This window comes from Equus asinus, chromosome 12, assembly GCF_041296235.1.
Source record: "Equus asinus isolate D_3611 breed Donkey chromosome 12, EquAss-T2T_v2, whole genome shotgun sequence".
Lineage (NCBI taxonomy): Eukaryota > Metazoa > Chordata > Mammalia > Perissodactyla > Equidae > Equus > Equus asinus.
Genome location: NC_091801.1, coordinates 3,288,313 through 3,314,056, shown reverse-complemented (window position 1 = coordinate 3,314,056; position 25,744 = coordinate 3,288,313). Strand labels below are relative to the sequence as shown.

The 25,744-nt window shown below is 43.9% G+C and overlaps 1 protein-coding gene across 6 annotated transcripts in view; it reads left to right on the top strand.

Moving 5' to 3' along the window:
• The window catches only part of CA13 (carbonic anhydrase 13), a 77,981-nt gene that overhangs the window by 550 nt on the left and 51,687 nt on the right, over window positions 1-25,744 (top strand). For 2 of the 6 annotated variants that reach the window (XR_011493087.1, XM_070480973.1), the window contains exon 1: window positions 24,417-24,597. The exons of 1 other annotated variant lie outside the window; for it this stretch is intronic. Coding sequence is in view for 2 of the 5 variants with exons in the window: in XM_070480973.1 (XP_070337074.1) it covers window positions 24,561-24,597 (37 nt within the window). In the remaining 3 variants the exon portion in view is untranslated. Of the gene's footprint in view, window positions 1-24,312; window positions 24,598-25,115; window positions 25,234-25,744 lie in introns of those variants that run through there. 3 more of the 6 variants (XM_014839133.3, XM_044780336.2, XM_044780338.2) reach the window with 3 other exon arrangements.

Below are 25,744 nucleotides of genomic sequence, written 5' to 3'. Positions count from 1 at the left end.
TCCGCAAGGCTCCCGCGAACTGGAGGCTCGGTTTCCCGGGGCGGGCGCGGGCACGGAGCCCCCGCGGTGTCGGAGCCGTCGGGGCCGTGGAGGCCGTGGCGCGAGTGCCGGGCCCTCCGCCCCGCTCCGGCAGGTGGTCGCGAGCCCGCGGCTGGACGGCATCCCGGGCGGTGACGGAAGGGACATTTGTCAGGAGCGGGGGTTGCACGGCTCTTCTCCCTGTGCTTTCCTTGCTTCAGAGAAGGAGCTTCTCACAGCGCGGCAGAGGCACGAGAAATAAGAGAGGTCGTAAAACAAGTATTGGGGAGCTTAGAAAAACTTGGAAGAAACGTTTTTGCCTTCCGGTTGTGTGTCTGTGTGCATGTTTCCCAGTAAGACGTTCTGGGTTGAGTTTTCTAGAAAACTGACTCAATTCGTGCAGGGGGATGATGTCTCCATTAAAGTGACAGTGTTCACATGTTTTTCTACTTATTTTGTTGAGGTCATTGGAAAAGTCAGATTTTAAACAAATGTAGACGGTCTGACACTTATATATCATTTTGTAACACTCCGCTCTAAGCATCCAAATAAGGCCGTAACACCGCTCCCCTTTTGCAAGCGAGGATGCTGCTAAACCTCAGAGTTTAAGCCGTCTGCGGGTATCCACACAACGGATAATTGACAAAGCCAAACTAGAATCGTCGGTCTGGCCCCCGGTCACGCGCTCTTTCGCCAGGTCAGCCCCTTGCCTGCTTCTGGAAGGATGAGCCGCTTTTACAGGAAATCGTCTTATTATGTTTATGTCCGTCACAAAAAATTATGGGATATATTAAGGAAAGGGGAATGATTACTTGTCAATGTATTTTTATTCAATTTTGTATTTTTTCTAAAGAGTGACTTTTAAAAAACACCTGAGAATGCTGGTTTAAAATGCCCGTCATGTGTGCAGGCAATCCCAAAACAAAACCAAAGCTACAGAAAACCATTCGATTCTTCCCCAAGGCCGGTTATCCACGAATACGGAGGCAAATGAGACAGGTATAATTATGGTTCCTCAAATGTGAAGTTACTGATGTTATATGCCGAAGTCAAAAAAATAGCTGGAGTGACATTATAGTGTTTATGAAATATATGGGCCTACTGTTTATTTTGAAATGGTGAGCTAGAGATGCATGCACCAAAGAAACGGTATGTTTATACCGGCAAGAGCAGAGGCTCTTATGATGTCTGAGTGAGGAGGCAAGGATTTCCATTTTACCTCTGTCCCCAACCACAGTGTGACCTGGAAAAGTTGCTTCGTTTCACTGGGCCTCCCTTTCCCATAGGTAGATGGCCATCAGAGAATATACCCACTTCAGAGAACATTCATTATTTCCAGCGTCCCTTTGTTTTCTTTTTTAAAGATTGGCACCTGAGCTAACATCTCTTGCCGATCTTCTTTCTTTCTTTTTTCTTCTTCTCCTCCCCAGAGTCCCCAAGTACGTAGTTGTATATTCTAGTTGTAGGTCCTTCTGGCTCTGCTATGTGGGACACCGCCTCGGGTGGCCTGATGAGCGGTACCATGTCCCCGCCCAGGATCTGAACCCATAAAACCCTGGGCCGCAGAAGCAGAGTGGGTGAACTTGACCACTCGGCCACAGGCCAGTCCCTTAGCACCGATTTCTGGGGAACCCCTGTCCTCCCATTAAGTGGTCCTGGTTGGGTGGCTAATTACCGTCCTCTCTAAAGATTTTCTGCCTAGAGCTAGTGGAGAGTGCTGTCTTTTGCACTTAGTGTCTTTGTGCTGGGCTGATGTGAAACCCAGACTACTAGCAGCCATCTTCTCCAGCAACTTGCAGGAAGCTTGTCTGCTGTGGGAGAATGCGGGGAGCACGACACAAAAGAAAACAGAGCTGAACAACAGAACACAGGACCCTGATGCTGTCGTTTGAGTCCTTGGATTCAGCCATAGGCAGAAGAGAGACCCATTCCTGGACTTCTCAGTTACCCAAGCTAAAACAGTGTGGGGTTTTTTGGCTTAAACTATCTTGGGTCTTTTTCTTTTTAAAACCACTCCTAGCTGAAAGAGTCTTAATTCTACTCCTGTCCAACCGACTTCACAGGATTATTGTGCAAAGTTAAGAAAATACAAAACATGAAAGCATAAGGGATTACTAAGACAAAAGAAAGAAGCATGGTAATTTTCTAAAACCCGTTTACCTGTGAACTAAATTAATCATATATATACAAAGAACTATATATATATCTAAATAAAAAATAGCTTTGAGTTTACTAATCTTTAAAAATGCATACAAATATCATATGTCCAGGTTTTCTAACAATCTTAAAGATGAATAAATCATAAATGGAAAAAACATCTTTTGGAAACCTTAGTTTCCTTGTCGAGACTCAGCAACGGAGAGTTCTTTATACAGACATGCTCCTCACAGAACTGTCTTGGAAGCAATTCAACCAGTAAAGAAAGATCATTAGGGAGAAGAAGAAAATGAGAGCACACATAGATAATTACAAACCATCTATAACAAAACTCACAGCCCTCTGCTGGAACAAAGCCAGCCTTGTATAGACGATTCTTCATAATAAACTTGCTTCCTCTATTCAGCTTTATTCTCCCCACCACTCAGTTTCACTCAGTGGAAACAGTTTGAACACAGGCTCCGTGGGAGCTCAAAGGAGTACAAGACCATTTCTTCTTCTTAAAGAGAGCACGGTCACCTGGCCAGACAGATGCATGCACACGAAATGATTATTCTTGACAGAAAGTACTAAACACTATGATAAATGCACCAACATGTGCTAGTAATGGAAGGAAATAATTCTGAATTCTGGAAACATTCATGTTAAAGTTCTCATCTGATTGTCTTAGAGCAGAAATCGACAAACTGCAGCTCAAAGGCCGGATCCGGCCCACTGCTTACTTTTGTAGGGCCCATGAGCAATAATGGTTTTACATTTGAAAATGACAAAACACTCAAAATAAGAACAACATGCTGTGACGCATGAACATTCTACTGAATTCGTATTTCAGCGTCCATAAGCACACTTTTGCTGGACACGGCCACGCTCATTTCCGTGTTATCTGGGGCAGCTTTCACGCTACAATGGCAGAGTTGAGTAGTTGCAACAGGGACCACGTAGCCTGCAAAGCCTGAAATATTTCCTGTCTGGCCCTTTACCAGTTGTACAACTTTAGAAAAACGTAACTAAGCCATCTTAGGAGAAGAGCAGCATGGTGGCGTAATTGGTCGACTTATTAATGTTTTATCCGCAAAGCAATAGGAGGCTTGAAAGAATGGAAGGCGCTTTTCCTTCCAGCTTTCTCAGACTGCTAAACCTTTATGTAATGAGTTTGGCTTTCCTTGCCTGTGATGGTTATCAAGGATTTTCATGTTTCTGGACTGAAAATGGAAGTTTGCAGATACCTAGAAGACATTCCTACCTGCATCTTCTTAGGGAATGGAAAAGGGAAATAGCAGAATTCTAGGGGAGAAGATGAGCTTCTGGAGACTGAAGAAGTGGCTGGGAAGAGGGTGGTTAGGGGTTTTCTGCCCGTGCTTGATTGAGACGTAGGTCCCTGTGGCACACAGCACCATGGCCTGAGGAGCAGTAGCATAACCTCCCTCACCAACAGGTGTCCTGGAAAGGATGGAGCTTTCCGCCTTCAAATGAAACCTGGACTCGGATATTGAGCACCTCAGCAGCGGCTGTGATGGACTGAAGACTAGAGAAAGTTTCCATTTCCTGGGTCCTGGGTAAGCCACCTGCTTCCCATGTGCTTGAGACTGAGATGAAACTTTTATGCCAAATTAAACAGTGAAAGTTTGGAGCCAGATTTAAATCAATTTAAATATTTAAGTTTTATGATGTTTCTGATATGCTTACACTCAAACATTTAAGAGTTATATGCTTCTTACACTCAAGCATTTGTTGGGCAAAAATGGAGCTATAAACCTTGTAGAAATAGAGTATGACATAAGCAAGCCACAGACCCAGAAATGGACATGCTATGTTTGCAGGAGGGGAGCAGTCCAGTATGGCTGCAGGAGTGGGGATGTGGAGATGCCCTACAAATGAGGCTGGTAAGATGAGCTAATGAAGGGCCTTGACAACCAGGAATGGTTTATTTGATTTTGATTTTGAAGTAGTTTTAAGCTTACTGAAAAATTACAAGAATAATACAAGCTTTTTTTCTGAACCATTTGAGAGTAAGTTACTGACAGGAGGCCCCCTTGACCCCATATACTTTAGTGTGTACTTCCTACAAATAAGGATATTCTCCTACATAATAACACAGCCATCAAAAATCAGGAAATTAACATGGATACATTACTACTATCTAATCCACAGTCGCCATTCAAACTCCATCGACTATCCCTATGATGTCTTTTATAGTAAAAAGATCCTATTCAGGATAAAGTGTTGCATTTTGTTATGTCTCTTTAGTCAACTCTTATCTGGAAGAGCAGCTCAATCTTGTGTAGGCTTTCCTGGATTGACTCTTTTGAAAATAACGGTCCAATTATTTCGTAGAATGTTCTTAGTTGCGGTTTTTCTCTTATTTCCTCATCATTAGATTCAAGACATACTTTTTGGGGGGTGGAAATACCAGAGAAGTGATGCTGGGATCTCACTGCATCCCATGAGGTGCTGTATGATTTTGATTTGTCCCGTTATGGGGGACATCAACTTTGATCACTGGATTAATATGCTATCTGCCAGATTTCTCCACTATAAAGGTACCCTTTTTCCCCTTTCAATCAGTAAGTGTATTGTGAGGAGCTGTTTGGGACTATGTAAATATCCCATTCCTCATCAAACTTTTATATGCTAGTTTTGGTACACATTGATGTTTCCTGGCTGAATTAATTATTACTATGGTGATTGCCAAATTGTAATTTTTATATTTCCATTGTTCCTTCTGTAGTCATCAGTTGACATTCCATTGTAAGTGAAAGCTCTCTCTTCTATTCTTTTATTTACTCTTTTATTTATTTATATCAGTATGGGCTCATGGGTTGCTATTTTGTTCAGTGGATTATAGTCTTTTATCGTAACTTATTTTGAGGCTCACATTGTCCCAAATTTGGCCACTGAGGGTATCCTTTTGACCTGTCCCTGTCATTCTTTGACCACCTCCTTGCTTTCTGGCACAGCAAAGCATTCCAGGCTCATTGGACCTATGCTTCCCAAGTTCTAGAATTAGTCATTTCTCCAAGGACCCCTGGCACCCTTTAGTGGAAAATGATATTCAGAAGACAAGATCTGGGATGTTGATGCTGCCAGGCCTTCTCATATATGACAGTGGTCCCGTAAAATTAGTACCATAAAGCCTGGGTGTGTAGTAGGCTACATCACCTGGGTTTGTGTGAGTACACTCTATGATGTTCGCACAGGGACGAAATCACCTAACAAGGTTTTTCTCGGCATGTATCCCCATCGTTAAGTGATGCAAGACTGTATGTACATACTATTTGTTGTCTTTCTACCTATTTATGTACATTCATACAGCTCACCAACTGTATTTATTCCTATATGTACAAAACATGAGTTCATGCCAGAATCTCCAATTCCAATTGAATACTATAAGGTTTATTTTAGTTTTCTATCTTTCCATATTTATTAATTCCTTCCCCATCAGTAAGAAACCTGGCTCTGGTGATTCTAAATAATCGTACTCATTTGATTGATCTGTTTGTGAACAACCTTCCTTCACTGTGGCCACCTCCCCCACCCCCACCCCATGCAGGCTCCTTCCTCGCCCGCACTCGGCTCAAACCATCCATTCTGGCTGCTGCCACCTGCAGAAATGGTTTCCACACCCTGCTCAGGCTCTGACCCTACCTAGAATGCTGCCGTGTCCCCTCCCCTATTAAGACCTACTGTCTTTTAGATTGAATTATGAAGGAAGGGAGGAAGGGAGGGAGGAAGGAGGAGAAAAAAGATGGAGACAAGCAGATAGCAGAGTTTGGGATCTTATTCTATAGGCAGTGAAGGGCTCCCCTTCCTTTCACACCCCCTGATACACACACACTCACACACACACGCACACATCCCAGAGTTGTATGGCTTGTTGTAGGGCACTCATTTAGTTTGGCAGCATGAAAGTAGATTGGAAGAAACGATGGTTGCAGGCAGGGAGGCAGCAGTCCAGGAAATAAATGACAAGGCCTAATGAGGAGATGGAGAGCCTGGGATGACCATGCACTTGCTGCAGCTCCTCTGGGTACCCAGTGCATGAAGGACAGTCAATAAAAGTGATATGCAGGATCTGGCCTGGTGGCGTAGTGTTTTAGTTCGCACACTCTGCTTCGGCAGCCTGGGGTTCACAGGTTTGCATCCGGGTTGCCGACATATAGCACTGCTTGTCAAGCCACGCTGTAGCGGCGTCCCACATAAAATAGGGGAAGATAGGCACAGATGTTAGCTCAGGGCCAGTCTTCTTCACAAAAAAAAAGATATACATTCTGCATTTCCGTATAGTTTGTTTGTGGGTCAAATAAATAGTAAAGCTACTGCCCAGTGAAATCTGCATTTCTTGTCAGGAACCAATTAGATCATGAGAATTTTCATAATTGGTTATGGAAATGGGGGGTCTTTTTTCCTTTAACCCCTCAGGGACAGAAGCATTAATTTTTAGACTAAGAATAAACATCTGTAACATATTCTATATAATAAAGTAGAGCAGAACAGACAGGACCCTCCACCTTTCTATCTAGGTCAAATTCCTGGAAATATTGGAGGGTAAGGACTAGTAAAAGAAAAGAGATGATTAACCCTTTGTAGTGCAGGAGAAATGACTCGCTTCTGCAGATTAGGATAAAGCCGCAGGAGGCAGGTCACAGGCTTGAGTTTCACTATGTACTTTCTAAGACTCAAATATCATATTACCTGCATGTGTTTGTGTCTCAGTTAGTCAATGCACTCTCTAGGGGCTGGGTCCATCACTCCATCACCTTTGTGTCCCCATCCAGGATTCCATAATTCCAGTGCACGGGAGATGTGGCATAAACATTTGCTGAATGAAATAAAATTCCCTGAAGTGCAAAAAGCAGAGAAGGAATTGTAGCCAATCCACTAAAAATGACTTTAGAGCTCTGTAATCGTTAGCACGACTAAAAAATCCCTAGAAGAACACTTCTTTTTATTAATCTTCTTGTAGCACTGTTCCTTGGCAGTGAGTTGTCGACAAATATGTTTTTAATTTGATTAAGCAGATTTTATCCAGAGGAATCTCTTGGCCAAATGCCTAGAAATCCCGAGCCTGCACTAATGACGGTCATAAAGGAGGGCTTGCACAGAAACATTTGAAGGTGAAGGACAGTCAAATGCATATCACAGAGGCAATAAAAATATTCAAAGGGCACGCAAAGTCCTTTCACATTTTTTATGATGCTTGGTTAAAATGCAAGTAATGGTTAAAAATTACAGGAATTGTGAAATATTTAGCAGGTGGGTGTTAAAACTGAGAAAACTGGCAAAAGCAAGGAAGGCAGTGTGCTGTTAAGTTACAGCTCGACGGTCCACGTTTCAACAGTGCTTAAAAGCAAAAAAAGAAAGGACGCTGTGCTTTATAATTATCCAGTTTGGTTGATACTGTAAACACTCAAACTGTGTAAAGTTCAACAATGATTTTGTTTTCCAGTTGAAATTATTATGTTCAGAGTCTACACAGGCTAAAGTAAACAGTTTTGGATTCTTTTCTTTGTTGTGTTGAGATCCAACTAAGAATTATGTCCAACTAAGAATATGCACATATATTATGATAAATACAACAAAAAATACTGAAGACTCTAGAGTATTTCGCCAACATTTGGCTCCTTAAACACTCTTTTTCTTTTTGGATTAGAAAAGTCATGAAGAGTCATTGTAGAAATTTGGAAAATTCAGAAAAGTGGAGAAGAAAAGGAACAACCAGCAGTTGTTGCATTCTGATCGAACTCAACATCATCTTTCTTTCATCTGAATAATCGTAACAGCTTTCTGACTGGTTCCCCCGCTTTCAGCTCTACTTATCCCAGCAGCCGGGGGATCCTGCTTTTAAAATGTTCGTCAGCTCAAAAGCTCCAGTCTTCCCCACGTCACCCGGAATAAAAGCCAAAGTACTGACAGTGACTGTGAAACCCCATGTGCACCCTCCAACCCCCTACTGCTTTCTTACTGTTCTGTAATCATGCCAGGTGTGCTCTTGCTTCTCGACCCTTCTGCCTGGAGCTCTCTGGTCCTAAACATGTGCAATGCTCCTCCCTCAGCCCTTTCTAGTCTTCTCTCAAATGTCGTCTTCTCAGTGAGGGCTTCCATAACTGCCTCTGTAAACCACATGTCTTGCTACATCCCTGCCCCCCATCTCTGCTATCCCATTGTCCCCATGCAGCGTACCGTATAGTTTCCTTATTTTGTGTGTTATCTGTCTTTTGCTGCCAGAATGTAAGTTCCATCAAGGCAGAGGTTTTTATCTGGTTTTGCTCGCTGCTATATTTGTTTTCTAATACATAATAAATCACCCTAATGTTTAGTTACTCAAAACAGCAATCATCATTTATTATCTCATGATTTCAGTGGGTATGGAATTCAGGAGGGGCTTGGCCTGATGGTCCTGGGCCAGGGTCTTTCACGAGGTTTCAGTTAGATGTTGGCTGGGGCTGCAGTGAGTTGAAGGCTTGACCGGGGCTGGGGGATCTGCTTGCAAAGCATCTCCCTTGCATGCCTGCAGGTTGGTGCTGGCCACTGAGCATCCTTGTGACGTGGAAGCTGGCTACTCCCAGACTGAGTGATCCAAGAGAGCAAGGGAGAAACTGCAATGTCTTTTATGACCTGGACTCAGAGGTCACACACTGGGGCCCGCCCCATGGTTGAGTGGTTAAGTTCACGCACTCTGCTTTGGCAGCCCAGGGTTCACCAGTTCAGATCCTGGGCACAGACCTATGTACTGCTCATTAGTCCATGCTGTGGCAACATCCCACATAGGAGAACTAGAAGGACCCACAGCTAGGATATACAACTACGTACCAGGGCTTTGGGGAGGAAAAAAAAGAGGAAGATTGGCAACAGATGTTAGCTCAGGGCCAATCTTCCTCGCCAAAAAGCATTAAGAAAAGAGTATTATAAAAAAAAAAAGTCACACACTATGGCTTCCACTGTATTTTATTAATCACACATGCTAGTCCTTTTCAGTGAGGAAAGAGACTACAGACGGAGTTGAATACCAGCAGGCAAGGGGCACTGAAGACTATCTCAGAAGCTGGCTAGTGCAGCTGTGATGACCCATGTGCCTGAAAGAGTGCCTGGTGCATAAAGAGAACCCAATAAATATTTCTGAACAATGAATAAATTCCACCACTCAGATTTTTAAAAATAAATTTCTTGCACCCTTTTTTTCCTAAGTAAATATACTGTGTTGTTTATTAAAAATTGGAATTTCTGTTTAGATAAAAATTTATGATCTATAAATATAAACAAAAATACTTGTTAAAAAGTATATTTAAAAACATGATATTTGATGTCTTTCTAAAATTACATCTTTTTGTGTGTGTTTGTATGAGGAAGATTGGCCCTGAGCTAACATCTGTTGCCAATTCTCCTCTTTTTGCTTGAGGAAGATAGTTGCTGAGCTAACATCTGTGCCCATCTTCCTCTATTTTATGTGGGCCACCTCCACAGCATGGCTGACGAGAGGTGCTAGGTCCACACCCGAGATCCAAACCTGCAAACCCTGGGCTGCCAAAGGGGAGCACGTGAACCACGCTACCAGGCTGGTCCCCAAAGTTACATCTTTTTTATATAAAATAAGTTATTTCAATCTCTTATCATTAGCATTTCTGTTGTTTTTAGATTTTTTTCTGTTATAAATACATCATGATGAACATCCTTGCACATGAATCTTTGAGTGGATCTCCTAATATTTTCTTGGGGAGCGTGCCTAGGAGTAAGATGTGAGGGTATGAACACTTAAAATACTTGATTTAAATTACCAAATTGTTTCCAGAAAGATCAGAAAATGTAAGATATCTTACATTTCTACCAACAGTCTATGAGACTGCTTATTTCATCAAATCTTTATTAATATGGAGTGTTGATACTTTTTAAGAAGCTGGAATTTTGATTAGGAAGAAATAGCATAAAGACCTTTCAAAAACTGTACGTCTTTAGAATTTTGCTTTAGTTTTTTTGTTCAGTTTTTTGTGTTTAGTTTTGTTTGCTTATAGTATAGTTTTCATTTTTTTGTCATATTAACTAATTGTTTAGGAGTTAAAGTAGACAAAATTTAGAGGTGAGAGGAGAAAGAGAAAAGCAGGAATCAATATGATTATTAAATTTCTGATTTGTGCAACTGGGTGGGTGGTGGTGCCACTTCATGAGATAGAGAAAACGGTGGAAGGGAAATTGGGATGAGGAGAAAAAAATAATTCCATTTTAGATCCTTACATTGCAGCAATGGGATACAATTCCGTGGATCTGGAGCTGTGCTGCCCAATATAGCAGCCACCAGCCATACATGGCCATCAATCACTTGTCATGGGGCAAGACTGAATGGAGATATTCTGTAAGAGTATGATATACACCAGATTTAGAAGACTTGGTAAGAAAAAAACAATGTAAAAGATATAATTGTGTCAGTTAAGTTTCAACCAGGAGACAGAAATCATACAATATTTTGAACAGGGTAAATTTACGGTAAAGAATTATTATTATAACAGGGAATAAGATGTTAAAGAAGCTCTAAAGGATGCCCTTAGGCTAAGGGAGAGTTTCCAAGGAGGGATGAAGTGGAAGTTGGCCTCCTCTTTAAGGCTGGGATTCAGACCGCTGGAGAAGGTGTGGCTGCAGCCCAGTGGATGGCAGAGAAGTTCAGGGGGTGGCCCAGGTCAGAGCTGGTCCACAGTTGCATACAAGCAGGAGACACCCTTCCAGGGTACAGTGGGCTAGTCTGGCATGCAGCTGTGCAGAGGGACTCAGCATCAGGAACCAACTCTCTGGGGGCGTGATGCACAACCTAGAGTGCAGTGTCCGTGTCAGGAGCACCATGGGAGACACTATCCATGGTGCAGGCCGCCCGAGGCTGCTGGGCAGCTGTGTGGAGGGAGTGGGGCATCCGCTTGCTGGCAGGATGGCACAAGAGCTGGGGCGTGCAGTGGCTGCTGCGGGAAGCGCAATGAGGTGGCCACTGGGCTGGGGTGGGGCTGTGAGCTGGCTGAGGGACTGCACACTCTTGCGGCGAGGTTGGGCATGTCCACCCACACACGTCCCCGCTAGCAGCCCAGCAGGAGCAAGAAGAAGATGAAAAATGCAGCACATGAGAACCGGGAAACCAGTCTCCCTCCTGCAGTGTCTGTCGACTGAATAAAGGTTAGCACTGTGCTGGCTGCACAGAAGAGATTTGCAAAGCTCCATTTTCATGGAGCAGGTAATGCATGGTGAGTTTAGAGCTGAGAGATAAATTGATCACTGGCATGCTCCTTAATATTTTTATTGTTGATTTATATTGAAATAGTGATATTTTGGATATATTGAGTTAAAAAAGATATATCGTTAAAACAAATTTCACTTTTTTTGTAGACTTTTTAAAATTGAGCTCATAAGAGTCTCCATCGTTGTGAAATTTCAGTTGTACGTTATTTCTTGTCCATCACCATATACGTGCTCCCCTTCACCCCTGTGCCCACCCCCTCACCCCTTCCCCTGGTAACCACTGAACTGTTGTCTTTGTCCATGTGTTTGTTTATATTCCACGTGTGAGTGAAATCATCTGGTGTTTGTCTTTCTCAGTCGGGCTTATTTCTCTTAACATAATTCCCTCCAGGTCCATCCATGTTGTTGCAAATGGGATGACTTTGTCTTTTTTATGGCTGAGTAGTATTCCATTGTGTGTGTATATATATATATATATATATATATATATATATACACACACCACATCTTCTTTATCCAGTCATCAGTCGATGGGCACTAGGGTTGCTTCCATGTCTTGGCTGTTGTGAATAATGCTGCAATGAACATAGGGGTGCATATGTTACTTTGGATTGTTGATTTTAAGTTGTTTGGGTATCACTTTTCTTTTTTTACTTTTTTTTAAGGTAATTAGTTGAAAATTTAAAGTTACATATATGGCTTGCATTTGTGACTCACATTAGGTTTCTCTTGGATAGTGCTGGAAGAGATGTCTAAGCTGGGTAGATTACGTCCATAGAAATTGATGGAATTACCTAGTAGAAGGTCCCAAACCCCTGAGATTTGAAGGTTGGTGTGATGGTTCATTTTATGTGTCAACTTCACTGGACCATGGAATGCTCAGATACCTGGTCAAACATTATCCTGGGTGTTTCCGTAAGGGTGTTTTCGAGTGAAATTAGCATTTAAATCAGTAGACCGAATGAAGCGCGATGCCCTCCTTAATGTGGGTGGGTCTCATTCACTCACTTGAAGGCCTGAATAGAATAAAAAGGCTTACCTTCTCCTGAGGAAGACAGAACTCCTTCTGCCTGACTGCCTTTGAACTGGGGCATTAGCTTTTTCCTGCCATCAGACTCAAACTGAAACATTGGCTCTTCCTGGATCTTGAGCCTGCCAGCCTTCAGACTGGCACTACACCATTGGCTCTCTGGAGTCTCCAGCTTGCCAACTCATCCTGCAGATCTTGGAACCTATCAATTTCCATAATCATGGGAGCCAAATCCTTATAATAAATCTCTTTTATATATGTAGAGAGAGAATACATAAATATATATATAAATTTATAAATACACAAACACACACACAGTGTGTGGTTCTGTTTCTCTGGAGAAACCTTACTATTACAATTGTATATAGAAAGAAGAACCCAATGGGTACTGGGGAGGATGGGTGGGTAGCAAGTGGGAGCTGTACACATGTTCAGGGAGGGACTTTCCCTCTGACAGAAGGAAATTCTAGAACATGTTGGTATACCGATGGCAATGATAAAGACGGAGTAGAGTTGGTGATGTGGGTTATACAGGATACAATGGTCTGTGTTTGGAGGGAGTGGGAGGGTTTGCTGGTGTGCAGGGCTAGCGCATCCAGCCCTCAGTGGTGAAATGGTGGTATCTGGGCAGAGAATTTCCTAGAGTGAGGCTATATCAAGTCTTGCTTGGTGGTGAGATAAGGATATGGGTATTACTCTTGAGAGAACAGATTGTCCTTTCCTAGAGGACAGAAGAGGGTAGATAAATCTTATAAGTGCTGATGACAGAAGGCCTGTTAGCAACCCTAATTATTCTGTCATTATATTTCAAAGAGTTGACAGCAATAAAGTGACATTGACTTATTCATTCCAAGCCAATGAACAATTAACTAAATTCTTTGACAGCTGAATTATTGTGGCCTAAATTATCTGGACTTTTCAACACTGATCTGATGCCTATACAGCTTCATTTTCTTTTAAATAATCTTAGCTCCCTCCTTTTCTCTTTCGCACTTTATCTACTTTTATAATATGCTCAGATAAGAAATAAAACACTATAAAATAGAGTGTGGATAAATTTCTATTAGAAAAGAGTATGAGATTAAACAAAAGAACAAAAATGTAGATGGTAGGCTTTTAGTGATGTGTTCTTGTCTGACAATACAGGACAAAATGTTTGGCTGTAGTTGATAAGAGTTATAATCTGAAAAGTGACTTGTGAGGTGACTCATTGAAGTTACCCTTTCAATTCTGGTCTGAGAGTTCCTGTTATAGGTCACTTGAACACGTCCTCTAGTCTCTTTGGACCTCAATGCAATCTCCCAAAGAGATTGCATTATGCAATTCTAATCTTAGAATAACCTTAGGAATGGGAAATTCCCAGCTCCATAAAAATCAACACTCTCCACAAGATATGGGGTGATAAGATGTTCCTGTGGTTAATAAGTCCCAGCCGCACAAAGCACAGGACTTGATGAAGGCAACAGGCACAAACTGGGGAGCACCTTGGACCTGGGACTCTGCAGACTGGAGCTCTGTCCCCGGCTGTGTGGCTTGCCTCTCTGGGTCACTGAGGAATCTTGCTCATGTCAGTTTCCTACTCAGTAAAAGTCAGATGACAATCGTCACTTGGGTTTACATTCAGAGTTTCTACAAAGGATCCCTGAAAAAATGTTCTCTCAGAGAAAGAGTCTGTGTATATCCCTAATAAAATAACATTAATTCATACTTTGATATTTCCTTAATAGGTTACTCTATCTCATTAAATATTTTTATGGCTAGATTATAACTTACAAGTGCTGCTCATAACATCCAGTGTCTGATTCATTGAAGAGGAGAGCTGACTTAAGCAGGCTTTGTTGCAAAGGAAGCTTGACCTGGATCTAAAGGGTTCGAGAGTGAAGTGCAGGTGATGACCCCATCCTCGGTCAGGATTCCTGGGTTCTCTGGTCAGTGGTAACCTTCCTTTTCTTGTTTACACTTGATGGCTGGCAACCCAGAGACGGAGGCTCTTTGTCAAGGAGAAAACCCACACACAGTTATAAAAGGTTAATAGCATTTGGGTTCATCGATTTGAGGAAGTAGAAGGTCTTCATCGCCTCACGTTTTTTTTGAAAAAATTTAAAACCTACAAAAACATTGTGAGAATAATGTGAAGAGCACCCAAACATCCTCAGCTAGATTCACTGGTAATTGATGGAGACATCTGAGAGCTTCAGACATTAAAGGACTTCAGCCCTGTCGCCTTAGCATTCATGTCCTAGCATATTCCCAGTATCGTCATCACACCTATGAAAATTAACATCAATTCAGTAATATCGCCCAAATGCTTTCTGTATTTACATTTCTCCAACGGTCCCCCAAGCATCTATTACAGCTGTTTCTTTTTTCCCCAATCTAGGATCTAATGGAGTGTCCCACATTGCGTTTGGTAGTTACGTATCTTTTGTCTCTCAATTGTAGACTGTGTGAATAGCTTATTCCCCAATTACCTCTCACTTAGAAGGTTAGCACCCATTATTGATCCTTGCCTGAACCAGCTATTACATTGGCCTTGAAAAAATAGTTCTTTTAAAATTCTGTCGTTCATCTGTATTTAGTAGCTGGCATTCTCTCATAAAGAAGCATTCTCTCTCTTTCTCTCTCCCTCTGTAACACTGTGGACTCATGGATATTTTAGGGGGAGGAGGTTATAATCTATTACTATCATTATTCTTTTTGACACCCAAATTGTCCCAAATTTGACAGTGGGACCTCCTACAAGCCAGCTCCTGTGTGTGTGGGGGGTGGTGTGTGTATTTTACATGACCTCATTACTTTTTTGTGGGTTTATTTTGTTCTTTTTTTAAAAAAAAAAAAACTTTTTTAGAGTAATTTTAGATTGACAGCAAAACTGAGAGGAAGGTACAGAGAGTTCTCATAGATTCATAGATCCTTCTCTCCCACACATGCATAGCCTCCCCCATTATCAACATCCTCTAACAGACAGTACATTTGTTATAAATGATGAACCTACGTTGACACATCATCATCACCCAAAGCCCATAGTTTATCTTAGGGTTCTCTTGGTATTTTGCATTCTATGAGTTTGAACAAATGTATGATGACATGTACCCAGCATTGCAATATCATATAGAGAATTTTTACTGCACTAAAATCATCTGTGCTCTGCCTGTTCAGCTGCCCCTCCCGGCCCCCCAGCCCCCACCACAGATCTTTTTCCTGGGAATCCAGCAACTTTCTTTTGTTTTTAGATTCCTTCAGGGATCAGGCCTAAGACTCTAGCAACTTTCTTTGGTTTTCAGAGAAAATTTCAGAAACAGATCCCAGTCATTTAAATATTCTGAGGGCAACCCTCCTTCAGGGACCTGGCCAGGTTTATGGTTAACAACTTTGGGCCTCTTCCTGCGCATTTTTAACTAAGTGGGCCAAACAGACCGAAAGCAGTCTGGAGTTGCTATGGCCATTATGGTGAACATTCAATCTCCCCAAAGTAGCTTTTCTTAAAACCAGATTGGAAGACTGCAGCTCTAAAATTAAGTGAAAAGAACACTATATTTATTCTAATTGGTACCCAGAGGCTTCTAAACTCACACAAAACTCTAAAATTGCCTCACTACAAGATACCCTTGTCTAAATTAACCGAAACAATGAAATGGCTTCTGAAGCCTCATGTTCCCCTCTTCTTCTTTGTCTCAGGCGCCATCTTGTTGTCTTCCCTGACTCCTTTGTCTCAGCGTCCACCCCAGCAGCCGTCTTGTGCCCAGGCTCCACCCCCAAGGCCATCTTCCTCTTTCCCTTCTGCACCCCCCACCTTCTCTGTACCCTCCCCTTCCCTAATCTCCTCCTCTTGTCAAACTTCCTTTCTCCTCGGAAGCTACCCTCACCCCTTCATCTTCTGAACCTGTCAGAACCTGCCCTTTGAAGGTGAAGCCCTCTGAGGATCCAAACAAACCTCAGATCTCGTATGCTCCCTGGACTAAAGCTGAATGGTGAGCTATTGTTAAGGATTTTCCAAAGGCAACCGAGGGCCTCCATAGGTTTGCTGATGAGTTTAATATATTCATATCTACCAGCCGAGGGTTTCAGATTTATATCAGTTGGTTCACATGTTTGTTGGGGAAGGCCAGGCCCAACATGAGATGAAACTTGCCCGAAGGATTTAGAAAAGCAAACGCTAACTTTTGGCAAGAGGCTAGAACACTTGCTGGAAAGCTCCACCAAGCCATCCCAGGAGACTTTCCCAAGCCTGTCAATTGGAACAAAACTCAGGCTTGCATGCAAAAGCCTGATGAACCTGTTCAACATTATCTGAATGGACTTCAGATCGCTTTCTCAGAAAACTCGGGCTTCCCCGTGGAAGCCATCCACTCAGGTAGCTTTTAATTCTAGGTTTGTTAATGAGATGAACCAGGATCTTTCCCTCTTAGTGAAGAGGACCTGGATGGAGTAGGAGACCATGACCACTCCAGATTTGGTCAGTTTGGCAAATTAGCTCACTCACTCCCTAGAGGACTTACCTAGGAAAAAGATCACAAAAATCCTAAATTTCCAGCTCCAACAAATGCAGGCCTCTGGATGGAACCAGAAACCTCTCCGTCTCTCCTCTTTCTGTAAAAAGCCAGGGCATTGGAAAAGCGACTTCTGCAAGCTCAACAACTCCAGGGGTTTTAGCCCCCAACCCTTCCTTTCAATGCCCTCCCCATCCCCAATGACAGCGCTCCAAGGAACCACAGGGGCTTTTCCCAGTACTTTCCCTTAAGCAACTTGGGGAAACCACTCTCCAGACCGGGAACAAGTCTTCCCTGCACTTACTGACAGCAGTGCTATGCTCTTGGTGCTCAGCCCCACTGTTATTAGTACTGAAATAGCTCAGACAGTGGGCTCTCAGACAGACCCCCACAGACCCCATCTCTAAATGTATTCCTCTTTCTTTGGGCCCTCTGGGGGGCACTCACCCTTCTCCCTAGTTCCTCCCCTCTCATTCATCTGTTAGGCCAAGATTTTCTGGAGAAAGGGGAAAAAATTCTAGAATTTGATAGCAGCAAATCAGAATGGTCAACTAGATGAATTAAATGACCCTTCAACATCTTTCATTTGCTCCGTGGCTGATGACATTAAAACTAAGTTTAAGGACACTACCAGCCACTTATCCCTGTTAGATGAGCAGCCACCCTCCTTATGGGCAAAGTCTGCAACCGACATCGGCAGAATCCACAGTGCACCTCCTATCAAGATTCAAGGAGATCCTTCAAAACCTGTCCCTCAGATTAATCAATGCCCTATAAATAAAGAAGCCCTCCAGGGCATTGGCAAATAGTAGAAAACTATAAATCCCAAGGCCTCAATATCCCCTGTGCGAGTTCCTGTAATACTCCTACTTTACCCATAAGAAACCCCAGTGACCGAGGACGAAGATTCCTCCAGGAGCTCTGAGCGATGAATAACATCCTCATCCCCTAGGCACCCAGTTGTTCCTGACCCCCATGTGCTGCTGGCATCTATCCCACGAGAAAGTAAATTCTTTCCTGTGATTGACCTGTGTGGCATGTGCTTTAGTGTCCCAGTTGATAAGGACACCCAGTACCTCTTCGTTTTGCTTGGGAAGGAAAACAGTCCACCTGGGCAGAGAAGCCTCAGGGCTTTGCTGAAAGTCCTTCCTTCTCACAAGTCCTGAAGGCTGATGTGGATTATGCAGTTTCCCAGAGGTCCTATTTTGTTGCATTGTGTAGCCCATTTGCTTCTTTGTTCTCCATCTCAGGCCTCCTCACATGGAGACAGCATCCACTTATTCAGATTTATAGTCCTAAAGGGACACCAGGTCACCACGGAGAAATTGCAGTTTGTCCAAACCCAGGTTTGGTATTTGGGGCACCTGATTTCAGAACGAGGGCTACACCTAGACCCAGACAGGCTTCATGGTGTCCTGAGCCTCCCCAAACCCACAACTAGGTGTCAGCCACGAGGTTTCCTCGGGCTGGCTGGCTACTGCCAAACTGGATTTCAGATTTTTCTCTTATGGCCAAATCCTTGTATGTCTTACTAAAAACCAATAGCCCTGACCTGATCTTGTGGGGAGAACGGGACAACATAGCCTTTAAACTTCAAAGAAGAGCTTAATAAATCCCCCCTGCCCTTGGGCATCAAAACTACCAGCTTCCCTTTTTTCTTTTTGTGTATGAGAAGGAAGGGAGTGCCCTTGGGCTACTGAAGAAAAAACACAGGGACCACCATTACCCACAGGATGTTATAGCCAGCAACTGGACCCTTTAGTGCAAGGACCCTCCTTGCCTTAGAGCCAGACCTGCCTCCACTGTTTGGTTAAGGCCACCAAGGAAATAGTTGTGGGGTCCCCTTTAACCATTTTGGGCTCCATGCAGGGCAAGCCGTCCTAAATTCTCACCACACATGATGTCTTTCAGCCACCCATCTCGCCTCTTACGAGATCCTCTTACCACTCCCCATGTAACTTTCTTGCTGCAATAACCTTAACCCTGCTGCCCTTCTCCCCTCTGCTACCAACAAAGTTCTTCATGACCAGTGACCCCTGACAGACCCCCTTCTGACTCCTGTGATGACCTACAGGAGACTCTTCTGATTAACGCCAATGTCTCATGGTTCACATTTAAAGGGGGACAGTGTAAATATTGTACTGGATATGCGATATCAATGCCTTTTGATGGAATCGAGGTGGCACCTTTGCCCTTGACTACTCCAGCCCAATAAGCTGAATTATGTGCACTTACGCAGGCCTGCACCCTAGGCCAGGGTAAGACTGCCACGTTTATACTGACAGTAGGTACGCTTCTGGAATGGCCTGTGACTTTGGGATGTTGTGAAAGCAACATGGGTTCCTTACTTCCTGCAGAGATAAAATCAAAAATGGTCCTTATGTTCAGAAACTATTGCAGGCGATACCCTCACCTGCTGCTTTAGCTATTAGTAAGATCCCAGAGCATTCTAAACCTGACTCTCTGGGGGCTAAAGGAAATCCCCTTCGTGATGCTTCTGCAAAGACTGCTGCTCTTAAAGGGGCAAATAGCAGTCAAATCTCTGTCATGGTCCAAGGGGATGCTTCTTCTAATGATAGCTTGGAAAAACTGGCTGGAGAAGCCCAATGATTGGCCTCAGACAAGGAAAAGCAAGATTGGAAATTCAACTATTGTTGGTTTGACCAAAAGAGAAAGCTCTGGTTTGGGCCAAAGAAAAACCTAGTTCTATTGGAGACTGCAAAGTTCCTGTTAGTAAGCACTGCACATGCCGTGAGCCACTGTCTGCAGATAAAATGGTAACCTTTATGCACCAATCCTGGTGGGGAGATAGTAATAAAGATGCAAAAAGTGCCTATTTTGCTTGCCCTAAATGCCCAAAATACAATTCAGAAAAACCTGTTCACATCGCTCTTGGACATTATTAAATTGCCTAATGGACCATTCAAGGTTGGGCAAGGGGATTTTATACAACTCCTGTGTCTCGTGGCTGTAAATATGCCTCAGTCATGGTCTGTATCTGTTCTCGCCGGACTGAAGCTCTCCCTTGCAGACAGGCTACTGCTTCTTCTGTGGCTAATATTCTGTTAGAAAAGATTTTCTTGAACTTCAGTAACTGGGAAGCTCATTTCATGGTCAAGTACTTCAACAGGTCCGTGCTGTTTGGACAATCCTGCCACATTTTTGCTGTGCTGATCATCCCCAATCCTCCGGGCTGGTCAAATGTCCTAATGGCATTACTAAGACTCAATTAGGAAAGTTCGTAGAAACCCTCCAGATAACCTGGCCCAAGCTCTGCCTCCTGAATCTCAGGAACTCGTAAACTCTCAGCCTTGAGATAATCACAGGTCGCCCAGTGCACTTGGCTCCTGCTTCTCTCCACCTTCAGTTGATAAAGGAAGACTTCAGTATCATCAAGGCCTAATTGCTTCTGTTGGAAATAACCATGCTTTGGTAGAGTAACTTTTTCACAGTGCGCTCCCAGAAGACAAAGACCCCAAACACCACACTCTACAACCTGGAGATTTTGTTTACTGGAAAAGACACCTCCAAAAGGACACTCCCCAGTCTCATTGGAAGGGTCCCTATCAGGTATTGCTAACCCTTGTGTCACCAAACTCCGGGGAGTGGACTCCTGGACCCACGTGTGGCATTTAAGGAAGATACCACACCCCACGTACCTGCAATCCATCAGGTGATCTGAAGACAAAACTCACCAGGATTTGAAGCGCCCAATGCCTGAGGCAGACAGCTATCCCAAGATGACTACACCCGTCCTGTATGTGCTCTTCCACTGTTGTTTCTTAATTTTCTTCCTCTCTTTCCTGAAAAGACAGTGCTCTTGTCCATATTTCCCAATCGCTTGCTAAATATGAAGGAAACCCCTCTGATTTCTGGATTTGCCATGAGAAACCTCTGTCTGTCCAAGATGGTAATGACCCCTTCATTTACCCTATAAGTAATTTTGCTGGGATTCCCGATGCTCTTGTTTGTGTAAATTGCTCTGCTGGCCCATTTTATGGGGTTAGGGCGCTAAGCCCCCTAAAGTCTTTCCTTGCTTTAATTTGACCCAGCCTTGGGAGAGTCAAAACAAGATCTTTTGAATATTTGTATGAAGAATTTTGTGGGACTGTCAATGTAAGTTGAATCATTTGTATATTTCTTAACATGTCCATGTATTTAGGTTGTGTGTATGTTGGTATGTAACAATATAGTGTCTGAGCCTTGTTTATATAACGCTAATGCCTCTATGCATTCTATAGATGTTATCACATATGCAGGAGCCTTATGTACACTCCCTGGTTATGTCTTCTTCTGTGGAGGTTTCAGTAATGACCTTTATGCCTGGGAACTCATCACCTTGACCGCGCGAGAGTCCAGGGACAGTGTGCCCTTGCCGTATTCACTGTCCTGTTCTCTCTGCATAACCAAACACAGACGTCTCATTGGTCTTTACCATTGAATCTCCGTAGTTGCTCTGAATGAGAATTCCCAGGAGGTGTACATGACTCTGGGTTTTGCCTCCATGGGAGGAGCTTTCTTCCCATGAATCAGAGTGTGTTCTAGGGAACAAATGATCAGGAATCTCTCCCTGACTCTAGACGAGTTGACCAACTCCACAGCCAAAGCAATTTCAGCTCAGCAACAGTCACTTAACTCATTGGCCAAGGTAGTCTTGGATAATCGTGCAGGCCTTGATTACCTACTCGCTGAGCAAGGAGGTGTCCATGCCATGGTGAACACCTTCTGGTGCACATGGATGAATGCCTCTGGGGAAGTAGAAACTCGATTACATAAGATTAGAGCAAGCACATGGGCTAAAAGCAATTTCTTCTAACAAACCACCATCTTTTGATTTGTTCATCTCGTGACTTCAGGTCTGGGCTCCTGGTTTAGAACCATCCTGCAAACTGGTTTATAGTATTGCTCTTCATCTTACTCTATATGCTTATTGTAAAATTTTGTACTTACAGCCTGTCAAACTCCTGTAAAAATGATGTGCCAAGTAAGGTGATGCTGGCTCAGCACTTTGAGATGAACTCCAACGCCTACAACCCTGGATAAATAGAGACATTCAATGTGAAATGCCTTACAATTCTCCCTCCTAACCTTCCTTGTTACTCAAATGTGACCTAAATGGTTTCCAACAGCTATGCACTGTCCCTCCAACGTGGTACATAACAACCACGAAAGGTCTTTCCTGGCACTGAGGGAAAAATCACTCTGTGCAGAAAATCTGACTGTTGACCAGCAATGCTTTCAAAGAAAGATCTTGATCAAAAGGGAAAATGTGGAAATTAATCAAAGAAACCTTAACTAAATTAGAGTCAGGAAGGCCTGTAGGAGAAGCTCTCATGCCCTATTACATGTCATCAATTACTCTGTGCAGGAAGAGACATATGCTGGCATCTCTGACAGGAAGTTCAATTACATTACTACTGAAGGAACATTTCTCTCCCCACCCAGCAACAGCCCAGCCAATGAGAAATGCCACAGTTCAGCCAATGAGTAGCCATTGCAGCCTTCAACTGTTGCTTTCCCCCAGTGGACTTTTGTTGAGAACATCCTCCTCCCCACTCCCCCCCCGTTTTTTTCTATAAAAGCAACTCCCCTCCTTTGTTCTCTGGATTTGCTTATGATTTGCCATAGCATGCACATCCCAAATTGCAATTTTTTGCTTCTTCCCAAATAAACTCGTTTTGAGGGTAAAATAAGTGATGAATTTGTTTTAGAGTTGACGGTACCAAGTAGTGTGATAGCTGGATCATATGGTAAGAGTATGTTTAGTTTTGTAAGAAACTGCCAAACTGTCTTCTAAAGTGGCTGTGCCATTTTGCATTCCTACCTGCAATAGTGAGGGTTCTTGTTGCTCCCCAGCCTTGCCAGCCTTTGTTGTTGTCAGTGTCCTGGATCTTTACCAGTTCTAATAGGTGTGTGATGCTATCTCATTGTCTTAATTTGCATTTCCCTCATAACACATCATGTGGAGCCTGTTTTATATGCTTATTTGCAATCTGTACATCTTCTTTAGTGAGGTGTCTATTAAGGTCTTTGGCTCATTTCGTAATCAGGTTGCTTGTTTTATAATTGTTGAGTATTAAGAGGGTTTTTTTTTGCGTATTTTGGATAACTATTGTCTTTTGTGATGAAAGTGAATATAGCTCAAACCTTATTCTTAAAAATTTGGCTCCTATTATGTTGGCATAAATGAACCCAATTGTGCCAGAGAATATGGAAGAGAAATCCTGGGCTTTCCACTAGATGCAAGAGGAGCATAACGTTTACTGTATTTAATGCTGTATAAAAACCTTTTTCCCCTGTTGCCTTCTAACCTCATTAAGAACTGTAGAAGCAGAAGGAGGTACAGGCGTCACTGTGGGGTATTTAGTTCCGGTCTAAAGAAGAATAGGTCAAATTGATCCTTATTTAGTGGTCCCTAGACAATGCCGTGTTTACCCAAAGAGGTACGTCCTGGGACATGCAACTACCACATTACACAGCTGCTGTCTTGACGGCAAGAGAAAATCAAAGATGATACTTGAACAGCTACACTTAAGCCTTTTACGGAAGTCTCATGCCCGTTAAGCAGCTCTTTGCATTAGTTTGTCATTGCACAGCTCAATCTGAAATTTTGCACTGACCCAACTCAAACCCTTAGGGCAGCTGGAACAGTAACTGTAATCCTGGGGAGTCACACAGTTCTATTTTTCACTCCGGGCCCTGAGCACCTACCACTCCAGGACAGAAAGTCAAGGCTGTGCAGTCAGTTCAGCCTTCAGTCCCAGGGCAGCAAGCCTGCCAAGCATGCAGGAGAACATGGCTTGAACACCGTCCTCCCTGCCGGGTCCAAAAGGCAGAAGAATTTCCGCACGAGGTATCAGTAATTAGGTTTAGTTCCCTCAGTCCCCAAGCCACAGGCCTGCAGAGTGAGAGGCGGAGGCCAGGAACAGGAGGAATGGGCTGTGGGGCCCGCTTCTGGGGTGGATCTCTGAGATCTCTGTTCCTCTTGGAGAGGGACCTCCTGCCCCTCTTAGCTGTGTGACCTGGGGCAGCCACTTAGCTTCTCTTAAGCCTCATTTCCTCTCCTCCCAATTCTGGGGCACTTGTCCTATCTTCTTCAAAGGAGTTCTGTGAGAGTCTAATGCAACAATGTGGGTAAACGTCTTAGCTAAGCCCCTGGCCCAGGGTAAGCCCTTAATAAAGAACAGCTAAATTATTTGCTGTGGCTAGCACCATTGTCGTTCCTGCTCTGTATTTGGAATCACCGCCACCACGGGCAGCACCGACCCCCACATCTCCACCAGGGTCCCCAGTCCCGGCCGCCTGCTGCGGGCCGAGGGACTCGTTGGCTCCCAGGACAGGCCTCTAGGTGCCGCTTTCCTCTCCAGGGTGACTGCTGCTCAGAGGGCAGGAAATCCCCTGGAAAGTGTTCCCTCCTCGTCCCCACCTCCCGCGCTCCCTCCTCGCCTCGCTGTGGAGCCCAGGCTCTCGTCCCGGAGTTCAGACCGAGAGGGACTTGCGCCGGGACGCCGCCCGCCCCGCCCCTGGGGCACCGGGCCCGGGCGCGGGGGCCACCACTGCCGCCCGCGTCCCCGCCCCGGGCCGGCCCCCGCCCGCCCGCCCGCCTGCCTCTGTCCGCCCGGCCGCATCTTCCTCCGCCTCCGGCCCCGAGGACCATGTCCAGGCTGAGCTGGGGGTACGGCGAGCACAACGGTGAGCGCCCGCCGCCTCGGGGGGCTGGGTGGGGAGCTGGCCCGTGCCCGCCGGGAGAGCCTGCGCTTCCTCTAAGCCGGGAGCACTGCGCGGGCCGCCGGCTCCGGCGAGTGTAGACCGGGAAGGCGCGGTTCGGAGGGTCCCGTTGACAGTGGGGTGAGAGTTGGGGTGTGCAAGCCCTGCAGAGATGCCCCAGACCCCGAAATCGTCCCGCCTGCCCGGTCACTTTCATTGGAAAAGCCCAGGACCTTTGCTAGTTAGCACTCCTCGGTTAAAGGCGCGGAGATTGGAAGTCTGGTGACATACTTGCAGGAATTGAGGACAAGTTCACTTTCAGTCTTTTAAGCTCATTGTTCACTCAGGGGAAGCAAATCGTGGGAAATATTTGAAAATACGTTTAAGAAATTTTAATAACTTGGATTGCGACACGGAAGATGTAAGTTGTCTTCCTGGCAACCAGAATACTCCCGATTTCTTAATAGCTACTGCTGTAAAATACTCGCACGGCGGTTTGCGTTTGGCTGACCCGTACTGTTGGCTGTAGGAAGACTTCAGGCTCTTTCTGGGAAATGAAGTGATACTTTGCGCCACGTCTCCACTCTTTCTTCCTCTCCTTCCACAAGCATCCTTGCAGAGGTTAAGTATTAGCAAAAGATTACTGAAATTTTAACACCTTGGAAAAAATGTATTCATAGGAATGACAATGGTAATTAGATTGTACTTTTCTTCTCGTATATCCTCAATTATCAAAAGTAAACCATTTTTCTGGTTTTTACATTAAGCTGAACTGGTTATTTGAAGTAACTGCAAAGGGACACCAAGAAAGCCTTGTAGTGAATCACTGTCAAAATTAGGTCTGTGAATGGTAACAGTAATAATAATATTTTCCTTGGATTAACATGCCTATTACCGAACAGTACTGTGAAGTCAGATTTTATGGAAAGCTTACTTTGACCAAGAGACAGAAAAATTTCATTTCTAATTGTAGCCGTTTTGAGGTTATGATTAACCTGCCAGTTTAAAAATGGCAACAGATGAAATTTAGAGCATTAATAATGAAAGGTATAATTTAGGTGGGTTTCTTCTTGACTGAGACCATAATTATAATCTTACATTTTGCTAATTTCCAATTTATGTTTGGGGGAAA